Below are 24,559 nucleotides of genomic sequence, written 5' to 3' on the forward strand. Positions count from 1 at the left end.
CTCTATTTGCACAGTCCCATAATATGAGTGGTGATATCCCATCTAGTTTACAGCCGTATTAATGTCAAGGTTACTTAATATTCTAAACACTTCCATTCTTGAACTGTCAGTTTTCTGTCCTCCTTCCTATTGGTAAACTCCTCTACATGGAATACAATACCAAAATACTCGTGGAATATTTCCACTATATCTGTGATTAACCTAAAGAAGCCAATGTAGTCAAAAGGTTTAACATGCTTTTACATTTCCTTAGATTTCTGTAAACACCACCACTGGTTTTTCAAGTGTTTTTTTTTTTTTTTGTATGTCTGCTTTTATTTGTTGGCATGTTTTTTTTCCTTTAAAGAGTGGTTAGTTTTTCTTCAGAAATTGAAAGCTTTCTGTTTTCCATTAGTCGGAAGAAGGACTTCCCTTCTGTTTTCATGAAGTTGCTCTTGATGTATAGATTTGCTGCCAATTATGTATTCTCAATAACAAGAAAGAAGACTCAGCTAATGATGATCATGGATGACTCAACTAGTACTGATGGTAGTTGGACTGTTAGCCAGTCCAGTTATTTTCAGCACTCTTATAAGAAAGACATCATTAATATCACAAGTATGTGGACAATGCTATGAAATGCTAGTGACCTGAATTAGGGCATTTTCATGATGTCTTGAATTTTTTTTCTTTCAATACAAACTTAAACGTAGAGAACATAGAAGAGGATGGCTTAATTGTGAGTGAGCAGGAGGTATTTGAGGGAATAAATAACCTTTATGTCAATAAGGCGATAGGATTTAATGATATATCATCACACATCTTAAGGAATGTTCAAGGGAATTGGCAGTAGCATTAGCATGCCTGTTTAATAAGGCTTACAACAGCATAGGTTCCAAGTGAGTGGAAGAGGGTGAAATTGTTCTACTGCATAAAGGTGGTGATAAGACTGTAGCTTCAAATTATAGGCCAATCTGTATGTCTGGAATTGTGTTGAAAGTACTAGAGAGATTGGTGGGAAGTAGGACAGAAATAGGTTGATAACAGCAGTATACTCTGTGGTTATCAGCATTGGTTTGTTAAAGGGAGATCATGTTTTATTAACTTGATTATGTATTAACAAGGTGACAAATACCTTGGACAGGGGAGATGCATATAGAGTGGTGTACTTGTATTTTGCAAAGGCTTTTGATAGACTGCCACACTACAAACTATTAAATAAATTGAAACAGATGGGATTGGATAACAGACCTCTGATTTGGATCAGTGACTGGCTGTCAGATAGGTATCAGAAAGTTGTATATGCGGGTGCAGTATCCCAGTACTGCAGGGATCAGTTTTGGGACATTGCTATTCAATTTGTGTGTTAATGATATTGGAATGGGTTTAACTAGTGATATGCAGCTGTTTGCAGTTGGAACTGTCAGTTCAATGTTGCAAAGTGTAAGGTTTTTAGATTTGGTAAGCAATGATGGGATGCAGAGTATACACTTGGTGGGGAAGCTTTAAAGGAAGTAAAGGAGATAAAAGATCTAGGAGTGATGTTGGATAAGGACCTGACATTCAAGGCCACATTGCACAAGTTATGAAGATGTCACATCAGATAATGGCAATGATTCAGAGGACTCTGACATGCAGAAATATAAAGGTTATGATGCCATTTTATAAAGCTGTTGAAACTACTTACTGGATAAGATAGTACAACACTATATTTAGTCCTGAAGATATTTTCAGGCGCAAACTTTGTTTGCTCTCACTGGGATAAAGGATTAAACTAAATCTATTATATTATAGTCTAACCTAGTGATAAATAAATTTTCAACATCTTTCTCTAAATCCAGAGTAATTTTTAAAAAAAAGGTGATAAACCTTTTGGCAACTCCCATAGGCATAGATGACTTGCTACTGCTTCTGCCTGGTATCTCCAGCTCTGGGCCTGGCTCCCACTGAAGAGACCTCAATAAAGGTCGAAACTAGTCTGGGTAGATGGCCAATCCCTTTAATGCATAACAGTATACATATCCACATAGGAAATGTGTTTTGCATTATGGGAGATACTGGGTTAGAAGTGCCTGGTAGCTTGCTCCACCTTTGCCACGAGTTGCCTTGGTGTTGCACTACTTACTGGATAAGATAGTACAACACTATATTTAGTCCTGAAGATATTTTCAGGCGCAAACTTTGTTTGCTCTCACTGGGATAAAGGATTAAACTAAATCTATTATATTACATTTTATAAAGCCTTGATCAGGCCTCATATGGATTATTGTGCACAGATTTGGTCGCCAGGTTTTCATGGTGATGAAGCTATGTTGGAAAGGGTCCAGAGAAGATTCACAAAGGTGGTCAGTGATCTTTGGAATGTGGAGTATGTGGACAGATTGAGGGAATGTAAGGTGCAAAGCCTTGTGAATTGGAGGAAGAGAGGGGTGGGGGATATGATTGAGACATATAAACTAGTCAGGGGTTGTTATCAGGTTGACATAAAAGAGATTTTTAATAGAATGGGAGATGGGGGAGGGTAGAACAAGAGGCCATCACTGGAAACTGTATAAGGAGGGTGTGAGCAGAGGAGTGAGGAGTGGATTCTTTGCATGGAGAGTGGAATGCATTGTCTGATTGTGTTGTGAATGTAGACGCATTGAATCAGTCTAAGGAAAAGTTGCATGAACAATATGTTCAGTGTGTGCCTTTCACGATGAATTGCTGACTGCATGGAGGTAAGATGATAATAATAATATTAATAATAATAATGAGAAGTATGTGATGGTGACAGGATTGTGTTCAGCATGCTTTATAACAGGAAAGTCACAATACTGGCAGTATTTCATCTAATACTACTGTGGCAAATACAGCCATAGTATTAGATGGGATATTGGCCCATGTGTTATAATAAAGTGCAAGCGAATTTTTGGTAGTACCTTGACTTAGTTGTTTCAGCACTCTCAGAGTCTCAGCAGTAGCAGACTCAAATCAGGGTTCCATATGAGTGTAAGAGAGGAAGATTGAGATTTAAGATTTTTTTTTTTACAGGTGTTTTAAGACATTTGTTGACAATTATAGATCGGAGTATTTCAGGAGCAGCAGTTAAGGTATTGGAAAAGTTGGTTAATGTCAGAATTCAGGAATATGTGGATAGTAATATGATGTTTAATTTCTTAAATTAAGGGGATATTAAATCCCACATAGTTTTAAAACCAAATAAGAAACTCAAAGATTAGAATTCTAGAGTTTCTAAGTAATGTTTTCATTGCCGAAATGAAGCTTTACTTAAGGAAAATGATGTTTAATGATGGAGGGTAGCACTGTTTTGTTGAAGGTTGGTCTTTCCCTAGGTATGGAGTTACTTTACTGCTCACTTACAGTTTTAGCTTCTGAAAGTGTTACCAAGTCTGTAATTCTTCCTCTGTATTTTTTATTCATTACATGCTATCAGATATGTAAACCTAATTGCTAGTACTAAGTGCAATCATTATCTTGTCAAATTTGTCCTTTGGTATTCTGATGCTGTCTTCATTGATTAAAGAAGTAATGTTGTTTAATTCTCATTAAATATTAATTAGTTAATGTGACAACCAGAATGCATCTATCTTATTTTAGGATGATGGTGGACAGTTGTCAGACTATGAGATAAAAAAAGTACTTCATGAAGGCTCCTTTTCAACTGTAGTTCTTGTTCAGCAAATTATATTTAAAACATATTATGCTATGAAAATAATGCCAAAAGAAAAGGTGAGTAAATTATGATTCGTTATGATGTTTTTAATTAATAACCCATTCACTTAGACATACACATGTCTGTTCCTCTGAAGATAACACAAGTTAATTTTGAAGCTAAGTCCAATATCCTTTATACTTTGTTAGGGAAAAAAAAAAAAGATTTTATTTACGATGTTATTTGTTGAATTGAATGTAATGGCAAAACCTGCAATTTTTGGCACTCATTCAATATTTAAATTATGTTTTAATATAGCATGGAAAAATGGGATCAATTTATAAAAAGTAACATGAAAATAAGTAATCAAATTCTTTTTATATACCTTCAATGGTTGTTTGTTCAAAATTAATCTTTGTCTGGGCTCCGGTATGGTCACATACATTTTGTTCTTCTAAACACACTTTTAACACTCAAATCACATCTTGGTCATCATCATTATTATTTTATTATTCAGGCCTCCATGGAGTCAAAAAGACTCATTGTGGGAGGTTCTTCCTAAGAAACACAAAGTCCATCAAGATTCATTGAGGGGATGTCCCCCCCCCCCTAAGAAACACAAAGTTTATCATACCACTCCTTAAACTCATTGACCGTTCTCGCTCTCATCACTCCATCAGGCAATGCATTCCATCGCCCAACCACCCTCCATGCAAAGAAACCACTCCTCATCCTCTTACTTACAGTTTCCTTTCGTAACTTCCAAGGATAGCCTCTTGTCATCACTCCTTCCCACTGTTCAACCAAGCGAAAGAACTCCCCAGTGTCAACCCTGTAGCCACCTCTCAACATCATCTTAGTCTATTCTTGCCATCTAAGCATGAAACACTTGCTCTGCTTCCCTGTCCTCTTCTCTCCTGTCCTATTCTGTTTAAGTGACTATACTGTATACTACCTTAGAATTGAAGAGAAACCTAAGAGAAATTATCCAAAATGCTAAACAACATACAAGACTGTGTTCAAGCCAGTTTTAACTTAGGGATCTGACAGCCATGTCAGGAATAAAACAGCTGATTGAAGACCAGATGCAGACATGGGATTCTGAGAATAATTAGGATAGTGAGCAGATATCATCAGTTACTGAAAAGAATGAGAAATGAAATATTCTGAAGGAACTTGACATAAAATTGTAGCATTAAAGTTCCTTCAGAATATTTAATTTCTCATTCTTTTCAGTAACTGATGGTATCTGCTCACTATCCTAATTATTCTCAGAATCCCATGTCTGCATCTAGTCTTCGATCAGCTGTTTTATTCCTGATCCTTAGGTTAAAATTGTCTTGAACACAGTCTTGTATGTTGTTTTCGTTTTGGCTAATTTCTCTTTTATTCCATATAAATGTATTCACCTGGCTCCCCCTCACTATACCAGCTTGTTTTATTTATCTTCTCTGCTTCCAAATATGTCATCTTTACTCAACATTATGCATAAAGAGTTGAACTACTTTCTTCTTCTGGGTTTTCCATTGAGAGGGCAGATCTCGTTTTCCAGATTCCTGCCTATTTTCGGTTTTTATCTCTTTAATTGTTGATTTTCATACTGTGCTCATAACACTATTGTTCAGTTTGATTGTCCTGAAACCTTGTACTAGAATTATCTTGTTTTATTAACTCTCTCCCATATTTACTTTTTGTATTTTTATTTATATTTTGCATGGTCATAAATACTGCTCTAGAGACAAACATAGAACTTTTCAAGTCAATTTAAAGCTTCCAATATTAGTGGATCTTCAGTCTCACAATGGGTTATGAAATTCATCTCCTACTTAAAGGCACTTACAAACATCCATTTCCATAGTAAGATTTGAACCCACAGTCTGTTGATTGGAGAGTGGATATTTTACTCTACTCATCCATTTAGACTAGCTATTTAGGAGTTTAGCATCCATGTAACTGATTATATCTGCTTACTATCCTAATTGTTCTTGGAATTCCATGTCTACATCTTTAGTCTATGATCAGCTATTTTATTCCTGACATGGCGGTCAGATCCATAAGTTAAAATTGGCTTAAAGGTGGTGCAGATGGAAGTTGTGGAGTATGTGCCCTCCCTCAGTGAGTCTTTGGACTCCTTGGAGCTGTCAATAATAATTATAATAATAAATTAAAAGGCTGAATTGACTGTTTCCTGTTTTAATATCAGATTTAATGCCACTTTCCTTCATGATGTAGTCCCACATTGATGATGAATAGCAGTGGAAATAATCAGCATCCTTGTATATCTGATTTTACATTACATCACCTTTCTTCTACTTTCTTCAATTCTGACATCTAGTTTACAACTTAAGCATGGGATATCAGTCTGTATCTTCTTAAGTATTCTGCAATTGAGTAGGTTCTTTTCTTAGTAGCAAAAACTTTCCTTCCACTCTCTTCTGTTCTGAGCATTCTCTTTCAAGGTTGTACCTGTCTCCATTCAGCATTTAGCATTGCTTTCCTTACCCTCCTCTGGGTCTTTTTCTGTCTATTTTTCCTTCAATGGCATCTCTGATGATTCCATTTCCTCTCAGAATATGTCTAATTCAGTTTCCCTTTCTTCTTTTTATCCTCTTTAACAGACTTCTTTCTTCTTCTTCTTCTACTACTCGTTTTAAGACCTCTTCATTAGTTATTTTATCTGTCCATTTGATTTTTTCCATCCTTCTTCAAATCCACATCTCAAAGCTTTCCAAAATCTTAATTTCTTCTTTATTCAATGTCCAAGTTTCATCTGCATAGAGGGCAACACTCCACATATAACATTTTATTAGTCTTTTAGGTTTCTTCTGAATAAATTCCATTTTCTATTAAAGGCATCTGTTCCTATCACTATTCTTGTTTTTATGTCACTTTTACGTCTTCTATCACTGCTAATCACACTTCCTAGATATTTAAATGTCTTAACTTGATTCAATTTTCTCCCATTTATTCTGATATCCATATATGCCTCTTTCCTTGCTATTTTCATTACCTTTATTTTTCTTATGTTATTTTTCATTCCATAATTGATACAGGATTCCAGTAATCTGTTCAACAGATGTTGTAGTCCTGTTTCAGTATTTGATAATAATGCCTTGTCATCTGCATATTGTATTGCAAATATCTGTCTGCCTCCAATCTTATTCCTTCTTCTGAATTCTGTAGTGTTTCTTTTAACATAGCTTCAGAATACATGTTAAACAAAATTGGTGACAGAGAACAGTCTTGTCTTACTCCTTGTCTAATGGTACCTGGTTCTCTTGTACCATATGTCTCTCACCATGGCAGTTTGTCCCATATATAGTGAAATAATTAGCCTTCTGTCTATCAGTCTGTATATAAAGCTCTATTTATAGCATGATTTTGAATAGCTTTTCTTTAGGAAACTTACCTTGTGATTTTTACAGATTTAAAAACCTTAAATTCAGACTTTTATTATATTTATGTTTTCTCAACAGTTTGTCTCAGAGTGAAAATCTGATTCTGACAACTTCTATTTGGTTAAAATCCACTTTGAGCTCCACATTTCTCTTTCACAATTTTTCTTAGCTTCGTCTGAAGAAAAAAAAAAACACCTTTGGGTTCTGATTGTGAGAAGATAATAGTGGTTCTAATATCTGCCGAAAGGTGTATTTCATCATCATCATAATCAAATTCCTGGTATGTACTCTCAGGAGGTGTACAGGATATTATGATAATACTAAATGAAAAATTTACACCATTTTTAACTTCCATCCAACAATTCTCCTCCAAATTAAACTGTTATCTATCAAGACTCCAACATTATCTGATCTTATATTTCTGTCTTCTATGGCAGTTTTTACTGTATTAGTCCACCAGTCTTCCTCTAGGTCTTTTTCTTGACAATCTGGCAAAGAACACTTGCTTTCCTAATCTTTCCTCTCCCATTCTGTTTAAGTGACCATACACTGTCTTGTATATAGAAGGCAGTGTTGAAATCACTGTCTTGTATACATCTAATTTAATGTTTTGAATAATTTCTTTCTTATTCCATATAAATTTATTCAGATGATTTTCTCTCATACCTTTTTACTGTTTTTGTTTGCTATTTCCATATTTAATTTACCATCTTCCCTAAAATTTGTGCCTAAATAGCTGAAATATTTTAATGTATCGTTTCACCATTCTGAATACATTTGATGTTTTCAATGTTTCTGTTTATTTTCATTGTCTTTTTATTGTTGATTTTCATACCAACTTTATTACAACAATTATATGATTTAGTCAGGGAATCTTGTAGACTTGTGTAGGATTTATTGAGATGTATCCATCTATATAAAGTAAAGAGCTAAGATTATTATTATTATTATTATTATTATTATTATTATTATTATTATTATTATTATTATTCAGGCCTCCATGCAGTTGAGAGAATCATTGCGGGAGGACCTTCCTAGGAAACACAAAATCTATCATACCACTCCTTGAACTCATTGACCGTTCTTGCTTTCACTACTCGATTAGGCAATGCATTCTACGGTTCACCCACCCTCCATGCAAAGAAACCAATCCTCAACCTCTTACTCACAGCTTGCTTTCATACTTTCCAGAGATGGTCACCCCTTGTCATCGCTCCTTCCTGCTGCTTCACCAAGTGAAAGAACTCCCCAGTGTCTTTCTAACTTGTAACTGCCTCTCAACAGTTTAAAAGTCTCGATCATATCACCTCTCCTACTTCTGTTCACCAAACTCTGCAGTTCACATTCCCTTAGCCGTTCCTCATAATGAACATTGTACAGTCCTGAAACCATCTTTGTTATTTGCCTCTGTACCCTTTCCACAGTTAATTTATCCTCTTCAAATTCTAGGAACCAAATTTGAGAACAATACTCTAAGTGTGGTCTGATCAGGATGTTATACAACAGAATGATAACTCTTCTATTTCTGCTGGTCAGAGTCCTTTGCAGTATTGCAGCAATCCTCTGGGTTGCCTTCACCACCTTTGCAATATGCTTCCTGAATTTCAGTTTTCTATCAATCATCAACCCCGGTTCTCTTGTCTCCCCTACTTCTTCCAGTACAGCTCCTGAAATGCAGCCTTTATCGATGTATCCCGAAACTTCAGGACGTTTCATTTTGCTGCATTAAACCGACACTCCCCCATTCATTTACCCATCTGTCTAGTTTATTCAAATCCTCTTGCAAGGCTGCCATATCTGCACTATTACTAATAACCCTTCCCAGCTTTGCATAATCTGCAAACAACTGAATATCCCCTTGCAATCCATTGACAATGTCATTGATATAAAGGTTAAACAATACAGGTCCCAGTACTGAGCCCTGTGGAACCCCACTTATAACCTTCTGCCTCCTTGATATTGCCCCACCATATACAACTCTCTGATACCTATCAGACAGCCAATACTGTCTGATAGGTATATGCCAATATTGTCTGAATCCAATTGACTAACCTGACATCTAAACCCATGTGCTGCAACTTAAGCATCAGTTTATCATGTGGCACCCTGTCAAATGCCTTTGCAAAATCCAAAAAAATGGCAGTATATGCCTTTCCCTCATCAACTGCTCTTGTCACTTTATTATAAAAGGCAATCATATTACTAAAGCAAGAGTGCCCTTTAATAAATCCATGTTAATTCTCACAGATAAGATTACCTTCATCTGCCCAATGCTGTATATATTCCCTCACTAATTTCTCAAAGATCTTAACAACTACTGATGACAAACTGGCCTATAATTAGACACTTCCAGTCTGCTACCTCCCTTATGCAATTGCACTATTTTACCTTCCTTCCATTCCTTGGGTACCTTTCTCATAGCCAGACTTTCATTGAAAAGCACAGGTCATCAGAGCTGTTGGTTATTTAGCACTTTCTCTCAAACCCTGTGGTGAAATACCATCCAGTCCCACAGCTTTACCTGACATCCAGCGAACTCAGAATTTGGAACATGCTCTCCTCTTGCACTTCTAAACTTCAAACCTGCCCTATCCCTTTAGTATTAAACCCTATTCCTCCAGGATGAAATACTCCATTAAAGTTTTCATTGAACAACTCCACTATGTCCTCTGCAACAGTCACTTTATTCCCATTTTAATCCCACATTGTCATTCTTCCACAATCATTTCTCCTCCTACTGGCCACATAGCTAAAAAATTCCCTAGGATTTTCTTTGGATCTTAGTGCCAGTCTCTTTTCATATTCCAGTTTTGCCTTCCTCACCATACTAGTCACTCTCCTAGCCTGAGTCTTATATTCTTCATGCATCTGCTCTCCACTCCTCTCCTTATGTCTCTTCCATAATCTATTTTTTTACCTGCTGTTCCTGTTTCATATTGTTTGTCATTTCCATGGTAGGATTTGAACCCACAACTGGGGTTGATCCACTTTACACCAAATTGTGTCCTCTTCTTCACAATTTTCCAAGCACTAATTATATCCTGGCCTTCCAATTTTGCCCTCAATGGCACTGCCCCAAGTTGATATCTAAGACTATTATAATCACCCACCTTATAATTCCACATACATTCCCTTTTCTTTGATGCTCGTGCATGTCTATTCATCTTCCAAGTCAAAACCACATGGTCACTCTCTCCAACTGGAGGGAGAGATGTCATCTCAGTTATTATTATTAGCTCTTCTGATGCTATGACCAAATCCAAAACTCTTGAACCTCTTGTTCCCTCTATTACATGTTATCTAAGACATTTGTCCCTCAAGAATTCCAGAAATTCCATTCCCTTAGTACTACATGCATTTTCCTCTTCCCAGCTTATACTGCTGTAGGTAAAACCTCCCTTAACAATCATTCTTCTTGCATTTGCGAAGCTCAACTGCCTGCCTAAACATATCCTGCTCCCCACCCTCTGTGCTCCCTGGCTTTTAGCAACATCCCACTAAATATCCTGTCTTGCCCACCTCTACCTCACACTGTATGCTTTCAACATCATTTGTGTCACTGCCTTCCAAAGCCTTCACTCTTAGAGGACATAAGTCATCACTGATCATAAGCAGTACTCCACCACCACGTTCTCCCTTCCTATGCTGCCAAAAATGCTGTACCCTGCTGCTTCTATTCCTGTTATTATATCATCTTCTGTCAACTACATCTCAGAGATCCCAATAATCTTTGGCAAGGCTGATGCTATCAGTGCCACCAATTCATCTCCTTCATTCCAGATACTCCTGTCATTAATATAAAGCATTAAAATGTCACTGCTTCTATACCTATCATTATCCCCTCCAGACCCCCACTGGACTTAGTGTTATCTGATGTCGTCCCCCTTCCCCCAAGCATCCATTCCCACAAGAGGTCATCCCTTCTACCATAAGTTGCAGAGGTAGCCTCTTGAGGTTCAGCACCCTGCTAGGGAATTCTAGTATCCCTGCATTGACACACCAACTCGTTCAGAAAACAGCAATCTCTCCAAATGCCTACATCTTTCCTCATTCAAATACAAGCAGTCTTTCACATACAGTTCCTTTCTGTCCTCAAATGTCCTCGAAGCATCTGCATATTCCAATCCTCTCTTCTGACACATTCTGGCTATTATGCTATTCATTATTACTGCCTTCTTCTCAGCTTGTCACTATCATACCTGAGCAACACACTGTGTTTTCTTTTATACAATCTCAAGCAAGAATCTCAGATCTCTCATAACCCGATTTATATTGCCTCTCAATTCATTTGTGCCCACCATCACAATCATCTCATCCACCTTTTCATCCTACTTAATTGCCATAGCCAATCGTTCATCCAGACAAACACTCCTCTGGCATCCTATCTTGCACACCACAAATCATCGAGTCTCCATACATCATAGCGCATACCACTCTGTTCCTTGATTGTTCACCTGCATCCGTTACCCTCTCTCTCCTCTAACTCTTTCACTCTGCATTCCCCTACTTATCTGCTGTCCTTGCATCACTCTGTCGCTGGTTCCAGCACTCCCTCGCATTCTTCTCATTCCTTCTCTCTGACTGTTTTTATTCTCTCCTCTTCTATCATTCCCATACTTCTCTCTCATTCTTCTCTTCTACTGTTTCTATTCTCTCCTCTTCTATCATTCCCATAATTCTCTCTCACTACTACTCTGATTCACCTTGCATTCATGTCTTCCATTTGCCTAATCTCATCTTTCATACTTCTCATCTCATTCCCGAGACATTCCACCAGCTCTTTCAGCTCATCTCTCTCTCTCTCTCTGCAAGTTAGCCACTCTTACTTGCCATTCAATCTCCCAATCAAGACCATCTCTGAAATCCACAATTGTTCAAGCCTTCCACGCTCCCCACTCTTATTTTTTCATTCATATTTCGCTCGTTATTCACACTTATTGCACTGCTCATCTCTCGAAATTCTCCCGCCCCTGATGCAATGAGGTCAGTTATTATAATATCTAAGTCATTAAATTCCTCCCATTGCCTACATTTTGCATATAAATGCACTCTCCCCCTTCTCTCATTTGCCACATATCCAACTGCTTTGATGCATACATAAAGTTCCACATGCCACAAAATCCTTTATTATGTTATGCAAAATAGAATCCTTAAATGGTGACATGCCATTTGTAATTGGAGCTGCAACAGCTGCCATCATTCAAATTGTGCCAAGGAACTACTACAACCAAACACTAAATACTATGTTATATGGTCTGCTGTATTTACTTACCCTATACTATAAGTATAAACTATATTTAACTATACTAAATAATGAAACTTATCTTCTCTTCCACTGCAGATGTGTCTGACTCTGACCTCACCTTCTCGGTAACCCAAAAATAACACAATATAAACAACAATTAAATTTCAAAAGCAGCACCACTAAAAAAAACATCTAATATCAAAATTTGAGATTAACATATCAAATTTTGATATTAGATTTAATACCACTTTCCTTCATAATGTGATCCACAGAGATAATGAATAACAGTGGAGAATAACAATGTGAACCTTCTTTTGCACACCTGAATTAACATCAACCATCTTGCTGTACCACTTTCAATGGTAACTGCTGACTTACAGCTTAAATAGAGACTTTCCGCTTGGCACCTTATCATGTGCCTTTTCCAGATTTATGAAACTTAAATGCAAATCATTGTTATGTTCCCATGAATTATTAACTATATGTCTTAAAATGAAAACCTGATCTGACAACCTCTATTTGGCATGAATCTCAGCTTGTTCTTCACCAAGCTTCCCTTCCAAAATTTTCCTTAGTCATTTCTCAACTATACTTGCAAAAATTTTACCAAAAACACTCAGTAGGGAAACACCTCTAATTCTCACATCTAGTTTTATTTCCCTTTTAAATAAAGGGAAATAAAACTGAATGAGAGCTCTGTGCCAATCATCAGGATTCGACCCTCTGACTTGGCCCTATGAATCATGCAATGCAGCCACTGAAAAACTTTTATACCTCCATATTTGAGCCTTTATAGTTGAAATTCATCTATTACAGCTGCCTTTCCACATTTCAGGTTTTTTATAGTTTTTTCTACTTCAAGTATGGACATCTAGAATATTGTTATCTTCAGTTTTCATGTCACCTTTACCATCTTTAATTCCTTTTACAGTACTCTTTCCTCAATTTCTAAGCTTTTTGAATAGCCTCCAGAATATTTTCCCACCTTCCTGATCTTTATTTTCTACATTTTTACCCAAGTCTTCCCATGATTTTTGTTTAGCTAGTTTTACACAGTGCTTCATTTTCTTGCATTTTTTTTTTGTATTCTCTAAGAGCACAAGCTAACTTATTTTCCAGGAACTTTTAATATGCTTTCTTCTTTTTTCTTGATTGCCTCTTTAACTTTCTGATTCCCCCATGGAGTTCTGATTTTTTTATCTCAGAAAAATCAGTACATGCCTCTGTAGCTGAATCAAGCAAATTTTTTTTTCAGGATTTGCCACTGAATCTCCAAGGTTTAATTCATGGATCAATAAATAAAGAAACATGCAGAAATTAATCAATATATAACATTAAACTCAACTAAACTCTAATTTTTTTCTTGTTAGAAGTTTATTTTGCACTTGGTTAGACTATGATAAATTTAGTTTAATCCGTTATCCAAGTGTAAGCAAACAAAGTTTGCGCCTGAAAATATCTTCAGGACTGAAGCAAGGTGGTACAACACTTAGGCAACTTGCAGCAAATGTGGACCAAGCTCTTATCACTCCTTGTCTCAGTATCTCCCATAATGCAAAGCACATCTCCTTGCGGACATGTATAATGCTATGCATTAAGGTAAGGGCCACTACCCAGACTGGTTTCGACCTTTATTGAGGTCTCATCAGTGGGACGCAGACCCAGAAGTGGTGATACTAATGCAGAAGCAATGGGAGAGGTCATATTTACCTATACCAGTTGCCAACAGGTGTACCACCTTATTATTCTATTACTCTGGATTAAGAGGATGATGTTGGAAGTTTATTTTGCACTTGGTTAGACTATAATAAATTTAGTTTAATCATTTATCCAAGTGTCCACATTTGCTGCAAGTTGCCTAAGTGTTGTACCACCTTACCTCATTCCTGAAGATATTTTCAGGTGCAAACTTTGTTTGCTTACACTTGGATAAAGGATTAAACTAAATTTATTATATTTTTTCTTGAATGATATTTGTATATTTAAGGCTACAGTTCATCTCTGAAATGTGAACTGCAGACTCAGCTTTGATTTGTTTTAAAACTTTCTTACACATTTATTATTTTATTTATTGTATGGCAGTGTCAAGTACTTGGTCTTTGGTTGAGTTTTTATGTTGTTTAATTTCTTTATGTTTATTTATTGATCCAATTTATTGATTTATATATTGATTTATTGATGACAGTAAGAATGAGAGCAGAGGTGGTGCTAGGGTCTTTGCCGCCCGCATGCAATGTCTGTCTAAGTGCCCCTGTAATGATCCAGGTGTGTGCGTGGTCCTTTAAGATAATAAAAATTTAAATTATTTGAAATTTCTTAAATAAATTTTGACAGAACAGCCACATGTTGGTTTGCTAAATGTAATGAACCGGAGGTGTTGACTAGGCAGGATAATCATTAAAAACCCGAATATTCAAAAAATTCTAAAAAGTTATTCTCAAAAGTTAAAGCAAATTTTGATAAAGCCACTTCACTTTAATCGTTGAATATAATGATACAGGGATTATAGCCTTCTCACCGACCCGAATCGCTAACAAAATTGAAATGAATTTTAATTAAAGTTAAAATTTATTTGAACTAAAGTTTAAAAAATTCTTGCATTTTAATAAATTCTTAGTAAGTTGTAAAAATTTTTTAATAATTTTTATAAGTTGAACCATCTTTTAGGAAAATAAAAGAAACTCAAGATAATAAGAAAAGATTCAGAAATAATAATTAGAACATTTTATTAATATTAATATAAGTATTCAAAAAATAAAATCTTTATAGAATAACAGAAAATAAATAAAATTACATAAATATACTTGAAATTTTTTTATTAAAATTTTAGGGTTCTTGATTTCATATTCACCAAATTAGAAATAATGGTCTTAACATCTAATTCCGCACATACATAATTTTCAATAGATATTAACGCCAAACTAACAAGCCTTTTTTGTGACATACTTGTTCTTAAGTAGGTTTTAATCGGTTTCAACTTGGAAAAGGAAAATTCACTGCTTGCTACACTAACAGGTAAGGTTAATAGTATTCTTAAAGCAATTGAAAAGTTAGGGAAAGATAAATTATTGGACACAATAAAATTAAGAATATCGAAAGGGTTTTGAATATTTAAATTATCCTTTCGAAAGATATCCCAGAAAGCACATAACTCATCATATAGTTCTATTGCATTTACGTCTTTATTGTCACCGTCCATTCAAGAGAATCTGTAAATCGTCACAATTTTTTCGTAAATCTTCGTTATTAATTTGTAGTAATCTATACAATAAATTGAAATTATCATAATATGTTTTTTAGTTGTTCAAAACGTTCTATTAATGAACACATTGCAACGTCTAGAAGTGTATAAAACACATTCACTCTAAATTTATCTTCTGGCGATTGTGGCGTTTCTTCATGATGCTCGTAGTCAAATTGCCGTGTCTTCTTTCGGCGTCGAACTTCCATACCAGTTTTAAATTCTAGTTCTCCATCTACCTCCTCACTCAGTTCTTTTGCCGTTTTTAGAACTTCTTTAAAATTTGTATCTGATCGATACTCTTGTAAGAATATTTTTAAGTTTTCGATAGATTCTAAAGCAAGTGTAATGTTCATATTTTTGTATTAAAGCATTTTACTCACAGGCTTTATTCTGTTAAGTAAATCATGCCAAATTATAAGAGAACAAATAAATTTGTAGTCCTTCATTTTAGCACATAATGTTTGTGCTTCATGCTGAGTTTCTTTATTAAAATTTTCATTATTTAAAATTTCAAAAAGTGCATCGTAAATTTCTCCTAACTGATATCGTAGAGGGCGGATTGCATTAATTTTACTTTCCCATCGCGTTTCTGATGGCTGCTTCAATGTTAAATTTTTTAAAGTTAAATTCATTCTTTTAAAGTCGAACTTTAAAAGGATTGCCCATCGTTTGTAAGAGAATGAAAAGAAATTGTATATTTCTTGAATAATTGCAAAGAAACTAATTGTATCTGCATTCACTTTGGCTGCATCGCTAATGATTAAATTTAGACTGAGCAGCTTATGGCATGTAAAAAGCTCAAGGATTTTTGTTCAAAAGCAAATTTTGGAGCCCATATTTTTTCCCTTTCATATTTGCCCCATTGTCATACCCTTGACCTTGCATGTCTTCAATGGGAATATTCCATTTTTTCAGTTGTTCCACTATTGTTGCACATAAACCACGTCCTGTGGAATCTGATATATCTGCAAAACCTAAAAAGTTTTCCTTGATCTTCACAATTCCATTGTCACGGGAAACAAAGCGAATAATAATGGTCATTTGTTCTGTTTTACTTGCATCAGGTGTGCAGTCTAAAATTATGGAATAATATTTAGATTTTCGAATTGATAATAAAATTGTATCCCTGATTGCATTACTTGAGTTTCCAACATTTCATTTTGACTGTCTTTACTCTAATAGTGTACTTTATTGTTTCCTTGTAGGGCCCTTTCAATATGAGTTTCCATAACGGGATCAAACTTTGCAAACACTTCGACTAATTTTAAAAAATTGCCGTTATTCTTTTCATATAATTTATCAGATGATCCGCAAAAAGCTAAATTTTGGCTACCAAGGAATTTTATAATTTCAATCAAGCGTTCTAAAACACTCGTCCAATGTTTCTTTTCCATTTCATACATGCTTTGAGTCTGGCAATCAATAGTAGTTTTTTTTTTTAAATTTTTATCAAGTTCCTTCCATTTTAAAAAATTTTTCATGTGAGCTAAACTATTCTCATGTCTATGCAAAGTTGTACTTATATTTCTCCAATCGTTATAACCTTCTACAAGACTACTTGATTCAGTAGGTGCGAAAAGTTTGCAACAAAAGCTAAAAACAGAATTTAAAGTTTTGGAATAAATGAGCCATGTTCTTGGCACGAGCTCCCCGTTTTCCATTTTTCTATTATAATATGTGTCGCCAAATTTACGACAATATGTATCTCTCGGATATATTATATTTTTCTATTGAACAGGCCCCATATCAGTTAAATCAACTCGTAATTTTTCATCAATATTTCCCCATTCACCTGGATCTTCTAAATTTACAGAGCCTGATAATGTGTTAGTTTCGTGGTCAACTACAACTAAATCTTCTCCTAACTGTTTTTCACTTAAATCCTGCATCTTGTCTTGTTCAACAGTTGTAATAGTACTTTCATTCAAACTGGATGATGTGCACGGTTCATCAACTCTGATTTCTGATGTATCAAGTTGGTTACAATCTGCATCAGAATATTTTAATGTTTTAGCAAATTTATTAAGAGCCCCAGTTTGTTTCTTAATATCTGCTTTCGCAGCAAGACGCTTACGATTTTGTGCACCGGATAACTTTTTTTAATTTTTGATTCCATTTCTATTTTATACACACAAGAAATTATTACATAACACGACACAGAGACAAAACAATAGTCTGCACTGCGCTGCTGTCAGTAGCCCATCGAGATGCGTACTGTTATAAATCTACTGTTGCTATCGTGTCATTACTGCGATATTGTAAAATTTTATTATTATTTTAGCTTTGTATACTTGTAATTTCTGTTAATTACTTGTGATGTCTTTTTTCTTTACTTCATACTTTATTCTCCGTTATTCTAATGTAGCTGTGTGCACTCTCTCTCTCTCAGAATCTCTCTTGTTTATATTATTACGTGCTATGTTTACAAGAAAGTCAAATAACATTTATTTACATTACTATGAAATGTACACGAATTGAAACATTAGGGAGATTGCTTTCTCTATCCTTCTATAAAAACTCTTTAGCAAAATGTAGAACTTTTTTTCTTCAACTTTAAAATACTTTCTTTAACACAAAACGTTATCTACTCTCAGTTTATAAATTTTACTTATTGAACTCCAAGTTTACTCACAAAGAGGTTACCCCTAAATCTCTCTGTTAAGTTATCTTTACAAATTTGATATCAACTTCTAACATGCCAATTGATTTTCTTAAGGACATTTCTTAACCTTATTAAACATTAAACATATATCTTAAAAGTCTTTCTAATACAACTATAAGAGGAATTATATAAAAGTTTTGAACTTACAAAGGCTCTGTATCTCACAATCCGTCAAAAGTCTTTCCCTAAAAGTTGTGTGGCAATTCTTTCATCTCAGATCTTCATCTGGAATTTTGGCTTCGGCTATATCAATTGGGAATATAGCGGAACTTGTACAGTTCCAGAAAAATGTTATTCTCCCATGGCGAAAAGAAAAACTTACGAGCGAAGGCACTTCGGGAAATTAGCCTCGCCTTTTTTCCTCTACTTGGGCTCGCCGAAAATGCCTGGACAACTACCTTCTCAAGTAGCTTGAATTGCCGCTTCTAAGAAACTGAAAATGCCTCCTCCAAGAAAAATGAAACTGTTGTCAACTGTCAATCAGGATCCCTCTGGACTGGAAACTTTTCTCTTCTATGGCGTTTGGGACTTCTCCTTTTGGCAATTTGAAAGCCCTGTCTGTGGCCTAGAAGTCGTTTCTCTCTCTCTCTCTAGCGACGTATTGAACTGAGAAGCTCCTTTCTGAAGTGGAAAACTCCTCTCTCAACCAACATCTGGATCTGGGATGCTCTCTGATGATGTCTGGAACCGAGCAACTCTGTCTCTCTTCGGCAACGTCTGGGACCGGGCAGCTTTAGCAATGTCTGGAACCGAGCTGCCTCCTCTTTGACAGTGTCTGGAACCGGGCAGCCTCTCTCTGTGGACGTCTCCGGAACTGGGCCCCCTCTACTTCTGCAGCAATCTCTGGAACCGTGCAGCCCCTTCTGTTTGCTTCAGTCCCTTTTTATTATACCTCCTCTGAGACCTTGCATGAAGTTTGGCAACCCCCCAAAGAATCGGTATGATTCTTTCATCTTAAGTTTCAAGTTCGGCACGCCTTTTGTTCTCCTCCACTTTCTTTTAATTGTAAGTTGCCGGCCATTGGAAAGTTGTTTGAACCTTTCTGACTGACTTAGCAGATGTTTACACTTAGAGCCTGCAAGCCTTTCTCATACAAACAAATTTTAATAACAATCTTTCTAATGCCACCATGTAGATCTATTACATGCAGCTTTGGCGATATAAACATTGCCTTTGTTTTTAACACTCTAACATATTCTTATTAAAGCAGTATATACAGTTAACTTCCAGAGTGTTATTTACAATAACATCTAAAACAAACCATACAGAGACAAACAAAATTTATTTTTACAATATTCACACGGGACTTAACCTAAGTAAACAATCGAATGTAATGTGCTTTGGAATATTTAAGCTACAATCGAGTTTTTACAGTACCATATGACTGGTTACGTAGCAACAAATGTTTTGTACGAAAATTCGTTTCTGCGCATAAAAAACGTTCACCGTTTCACTTTAGATTCGGGAGGCGAGCATTTAGCCTGCTCTCGCTGCAAAATTGTAAACAGCCGGCAATATACAATTTTTTAAAAATTTTTATTCAGTGTATCCAGCCTTATTTTATTTTAATATTGATCATTCTAAGAATTTTTTGTTTTTATGATAAAAATTTTGTTTCTTAAAAATGAACTTATGACCTGTGCCCCGGTGCCCCCTTCGTAGTGGCACCTGCATGCTCTGCATGCCCACTTCTGCCGGCCCTGAATGAGAGCATTGCATAAGTAGGTAGGTAGACAGAAAAGATGAATAATCAAATAGTGTGGATTTTTCAAGAATTGATACATTGCTGTGAATGTAATATATATGGGTGGAGAGATGTTGAGAATGTTTACACAGATAGATTGAATAGGAGAAGTGAATCAAATGTAGGTATGCAGAAAGTGTGACTTCCGCATTGCTTCAGCATTGGTATCACATCTGGGTCTGGCTCCCACTGATGAGACCTCAGTAAAGGTTGAAACTGGTCTGGGTAGTGGCTCTTCCCATAATGCATAGCATTATACATGTCCATAAGGATATGTCCATTGCATTATGGGATACCTAAGGCAATTAATGTGAAGTCATTAGCCTCTATATACAAGTAGCCTAGTAGTGAAGTGATTTCATGCTCAAACTTTGTTTGCTTATACTTGGATAAAGGATGAAACCAAGAATATAATTTCTTGGGCTTTGATTTATAGTATAACCAAGTGAATACACTTTCAGCAAGCTGCCTCCTAAGCTTGTCATAATCACCATCATTGTAATTCCACATATATCTTTCCTCACAGAGTGCTCATATGACACTAGCCACAACCCAGGAGATTTCTCATGATCATGATCATTCTTCATGATCATTCTCTCCAACTGGACAGAAGTGCAAAACCCACTCAACGCTACATCCTCTGATGAAATGATGAGATCTAAAACTTGCAATCTTCATGTGGCCTCCTTTACTTACTGCCTAAGATAATTGTTGCTCAAGAAATAAATTTTTCTTATTATTTACATCCCAAATGCTCTCTCTCTTTATTCCAATCTATGCTGCCATAATTAAAATCACTCTTCCCGTGTTCACTAATCCAAGTTGCTTATACATTTCTTTGTCACCACCCTCCACATTCCCTGGCCTATAGTAATCCAACTAAATATTTCTTTCTGTTAACCTTTATCAAGTGCCACACTGCCTCAAAACCATCGCCACTATTTCCTTCCGTCATGTCTGCCCTTAAGGAGGGCGTTCATGAGTCAAGCGTGGCACGTGTGTAAGAAGAGCTCCAGATTGAGATAAGTATTCTTGGAATAATTAAGTATATATGAATGTTTGTTTGAGTAAGAGCTGCTGTAAAAGTTGTGCGCTACCATTATTATTAGTGTGGGGGATTTTGTTTTGCTTAAACTTAATTACGAATTCGTTGTTATTATTAGACTTTAGAGTGTTAACCATCAGATTAAACATGGCGGCGGCATTGTCATTCCATGACTTTAACTTAGATTTCAGTCGTTTCGTTAAGTGTGAGGTGTGTTATATGTATTCTTTTGATTACATAAATGATTTGTGGATGTTTAGGGTGGATGGAAGGAGGGTTGTGCAAAGTGTGACCTGAATGAGGAATTGATGAATGCAAATATGAAATTGATGACAGAACGTGTTAGTAGTGAGAATGTCGTGGGGAAAATGAGTGCGCATTCGAAAGAGAAGGATGGTGTGAAAGAGAGGCAAAAGAATGTTAAAAAATCAGTAAAAAAGAAAACGAGTGATTTAAAAACCGTAATGGATGTTAATAAGGATGAAAGTGAGGCGAGAGTGGCGGAAGGAAACAAAATTGAGAGAACAAATGAAACTGGAAATGGTGGGATGCAGGAATTGAAAGTGGAATAAATCGAAAGAATGCATGATTGCGAAAGTCGGACGCATGTTGGACTGAAAGTACGGAAGCACAGAAGGATGAATGAGCAATGAAAGTGAGAAGAGGGTGTCGAGAGTTAGAAAATTAGAAAGAATGAATGATAGAGAGAATGTGACATGAGATTCGGAAGTTGAATTGGATTGGATGAGGAAAGAGATGAAATGGATGCGGAATGAAATTAAGAAAATTCGGGTAAAAACTATTAAAACTAATCATGATGGCACGAAAGAGTTAATAAAGGATGAGTGAGTGGTGTTATAATGTGACTCCATTATTAAAGGTGTGCTGGATGATAGGATGCACAAGGTATGTTTTCCTGGCAGTAAAATGAATAGAGTGATTAAGGCATTGGATATGAGGAGGGAGCAAGCAAAGGAGTTGATGGTTTTTAATCGGCACGAATGATTTGAAAGAGCAAGTCAGAATGGATGTCAGGAGGCTGCTTAGAAGGATAAAAGAGAATAGTGTGACAGGAAGGATAGTCAGCGTGTTGCCTAGGTATGACTGTGGTGAGATGAGGCAGAGAGCAAGGATTATGAATGATATGCTGGCTGAAATGTGTGAGGAGATGACAGTACAGTTTGTTAATGTGTTGAATGAGTTTTGAAGGAAGAAGTGAACTGTATGGGAGCAATGGACTGCATTCGAGTGGTTATGGTGTGAGTCGCTTAGAGAGACTGCTGCTTGAAGGTAGAGAAGTGAGTAGAGTGAGAGAGAATGAATCAGATCAAGCAGGAAGTGATGTAGAAGAGCAGGAGAGTAAGACAGGAAAGATTGAAGAGGTGGTTATGAATGAGGAAGTGAGTGGTATGAGTATAGAAAATGAGAGAATGGGTGTGCAAGAGGAGCAGGGAAACAGGGAGGCTCAAGGTGGACAGGGGTACACAGCGTGAGAAAAGTGGATGCTCCGAGAGGAGGTAAGAGCATGTGTTGACAGGAAAGAAATGGGATGATCTGGGATCAAGAGGAAACAGTTGGAATTGAAAAGGGTTTTAAAATGAATAAGCAGAAAGGGAAATGGCCCCAGTCGAGCACGGAGAGAGATCACATCGAGTGAATGGTATCAGTGGAACTAGCTGTAGATCTAGAAATGAGCTGTTGTGTTTGTATACAAATGCTAGAAGTATAAGAAACAAGGCAGATGAAATGGTTGCATTAATTACGTCTGTTCACCCAAAGATTGTCAGAATAAGTGAGACATGGTTGGAAGAGATCCTGACAGGAATAGAGATGGAAGGGTATGATGTGTTTTGTGAGGATAGAAGGGATAAAAAGGGAGGGGGAGTGCTATTGATGATAGAGAAAGAGTTATGTCCATACAAAGTAGAGATGCAAGAGGGAAATAGTGCCAGTGGTTTTGAGGCAGTATGGTGTGAGATAGAGGTGAATGGAATCAAATACTTGATTGGATGTTGTTATAGACCAGGTAATGTGGATGGTGGCGATAATGAAATGTATAATCAAATTACTCAAGCAAATAAGAAAAGGGAGATCATTAAGAGGCGATTTTAATTATGGCAATATAGACTGGAATGATGAGATAGCAACCGGAAGTAAAGAAAATGAGTTTCTTGAGTTTTTGAGGGATAACTACCTCAGACAGTATGTAACAGAGGGCACGCGAGGATTGAGGGTCGTGGATTTGGTAATCTCATCAGAAGATGTAATTATAAATGAGGTGTCAAATCATCCACCAATTGGTGAGAGTGACCATGAGGTGATTACCTGGGTGGTTGCCAGCAGTGTGAGGACATCTGTGAGAAAAGGGTATATGTGGAACTACAAGGGAGGTGATTATGAAGAACTCAGGAGACAGCTTGTGGGTGTAACATGGAATGAGGAGTTAGCTGGAAAAGAGATCAATGCAGTTCGGGGGATTTTCAAAAACTATCTAGTAGATGCAATGTCTAAATGTATTCCAAGGGTGAGAAGGTTAAATAAGGTAGGTGTGAGATGGATGAATAAAGATATTAAGCATGCGATACAGAGAAAGACGGCATTGTGGAGGCAGCATAAGAGAAGTGGAAATAACCAATTCCATGAAGTCTACAAAGACCAGGCAAGGAGAATGACTTGGTGGTGAGGGTAGCTAAAGAGAGGTATGAACAGCAGTTAGTTAATGAAGCCAAAAAGAATTCTAAGGAGTTCTTTCGATATGTAGTCAGCAAAAGAAAGAATGATTATGGAAGAATGACATTGATAGGAGAAAATGGTATAAAGACAGCTGTTGCAGAATGTGTGGTGGAGATACTTAATGAGCAATTCATAAAGGTCTTTCATTCTTGTGAATGTTACCTCATGGAGAGATTGAGAGCAGTTGATGATGGGGAGAAGAGACTGACTGTAAGTGTGCAAGAGGTGTATGGGGAGTTGAGTAAACTAGATGTTAATAAGGCTGTGTGACTTGATAGTATATCGCCACGTATTCTGAAGGAATGTGCCAGGAAGTTGACACCTGTCTTGACATATTTTTTAATACACGTCTTGCACTCGGTCAAGTCCCTAAGGAGTGGAAAGAGCACAAGATTGTGCCACTTCATAAAGGAGGTGATCGAACTCAAGCATTAAACTGTAGGACTATCTGTGTGTCAGGTGTTGTGGTTAAGTTGTTGGAGAAGCTTGTGAGAACTAGGATCCAGAGTTGGGTTGACAACAATGGTATTATCTTTGATGAGCAGCATGGGTTTGCTAAAGGGAGGTCGTGTTTTAGTAATCTACTTACTTATTACAATAAAGTGACTGCTTCCTTGGACAGAGGAGAAGGATACACAGTAATATACTTAGATTTTGCAAAGGCTTTTGATAGGGGGTCTGTTTTGGGGCCCTTACTTTTTAACTTGTATATTAACGATATAGGCGAAGATTTGGATGGAGATATTCAGTTGTGGTGGAGATACTTAATGAGCAATTCATAAAGGTCTTTCATTCTTGTGAATGTTACTTCATGGAGAGATTGAGAGCAGTTGATGATTTGCAGATGATGTAAA

At 36.4% G+C, this 24,559-nt stretch overlaps 1 protein-coding gene across 1 annotated transcript in view; it reads left to right on the forward strand.

Moving 5' to 3' along the window:
* LOC150108532 (cAMP-dependent protein kinase catalytic subunit beta-like) overlaps positions 1–24,559 on the forward strand; it is a 197,156-nt gene that overhangs the window by 36,783 nt on the left and 135,814 nt on the right. The window contains exon 3 of the mRNA XM_090390481.1: positions 3,580–3,711. Within this exon, the coding sequence (XP_090246607.1) occupies positions 3,580–3,711 (132 nt within the window). The remainder of the gene's footprint in view (positions 1–3,579; positions 3,712–24,559) is intronic.

Source organism: Typopeltis vanoorti, chromosome 3 (genome assembly GCF_054136105.1).
Source record: "Typopeltis vanoorti isolate ZY-2024b chromosome 3, IOZ_Tvanoo_1.0, whole genome shotgun sequence".
NCBI classification, from domain to species: domain Eukaryota; kingdom Metazoa; phylum Arthropoda; class Arachnida; order Uropygi; family Thelyphonidae; genus Typopeltis; species Typopeltis vanoorti.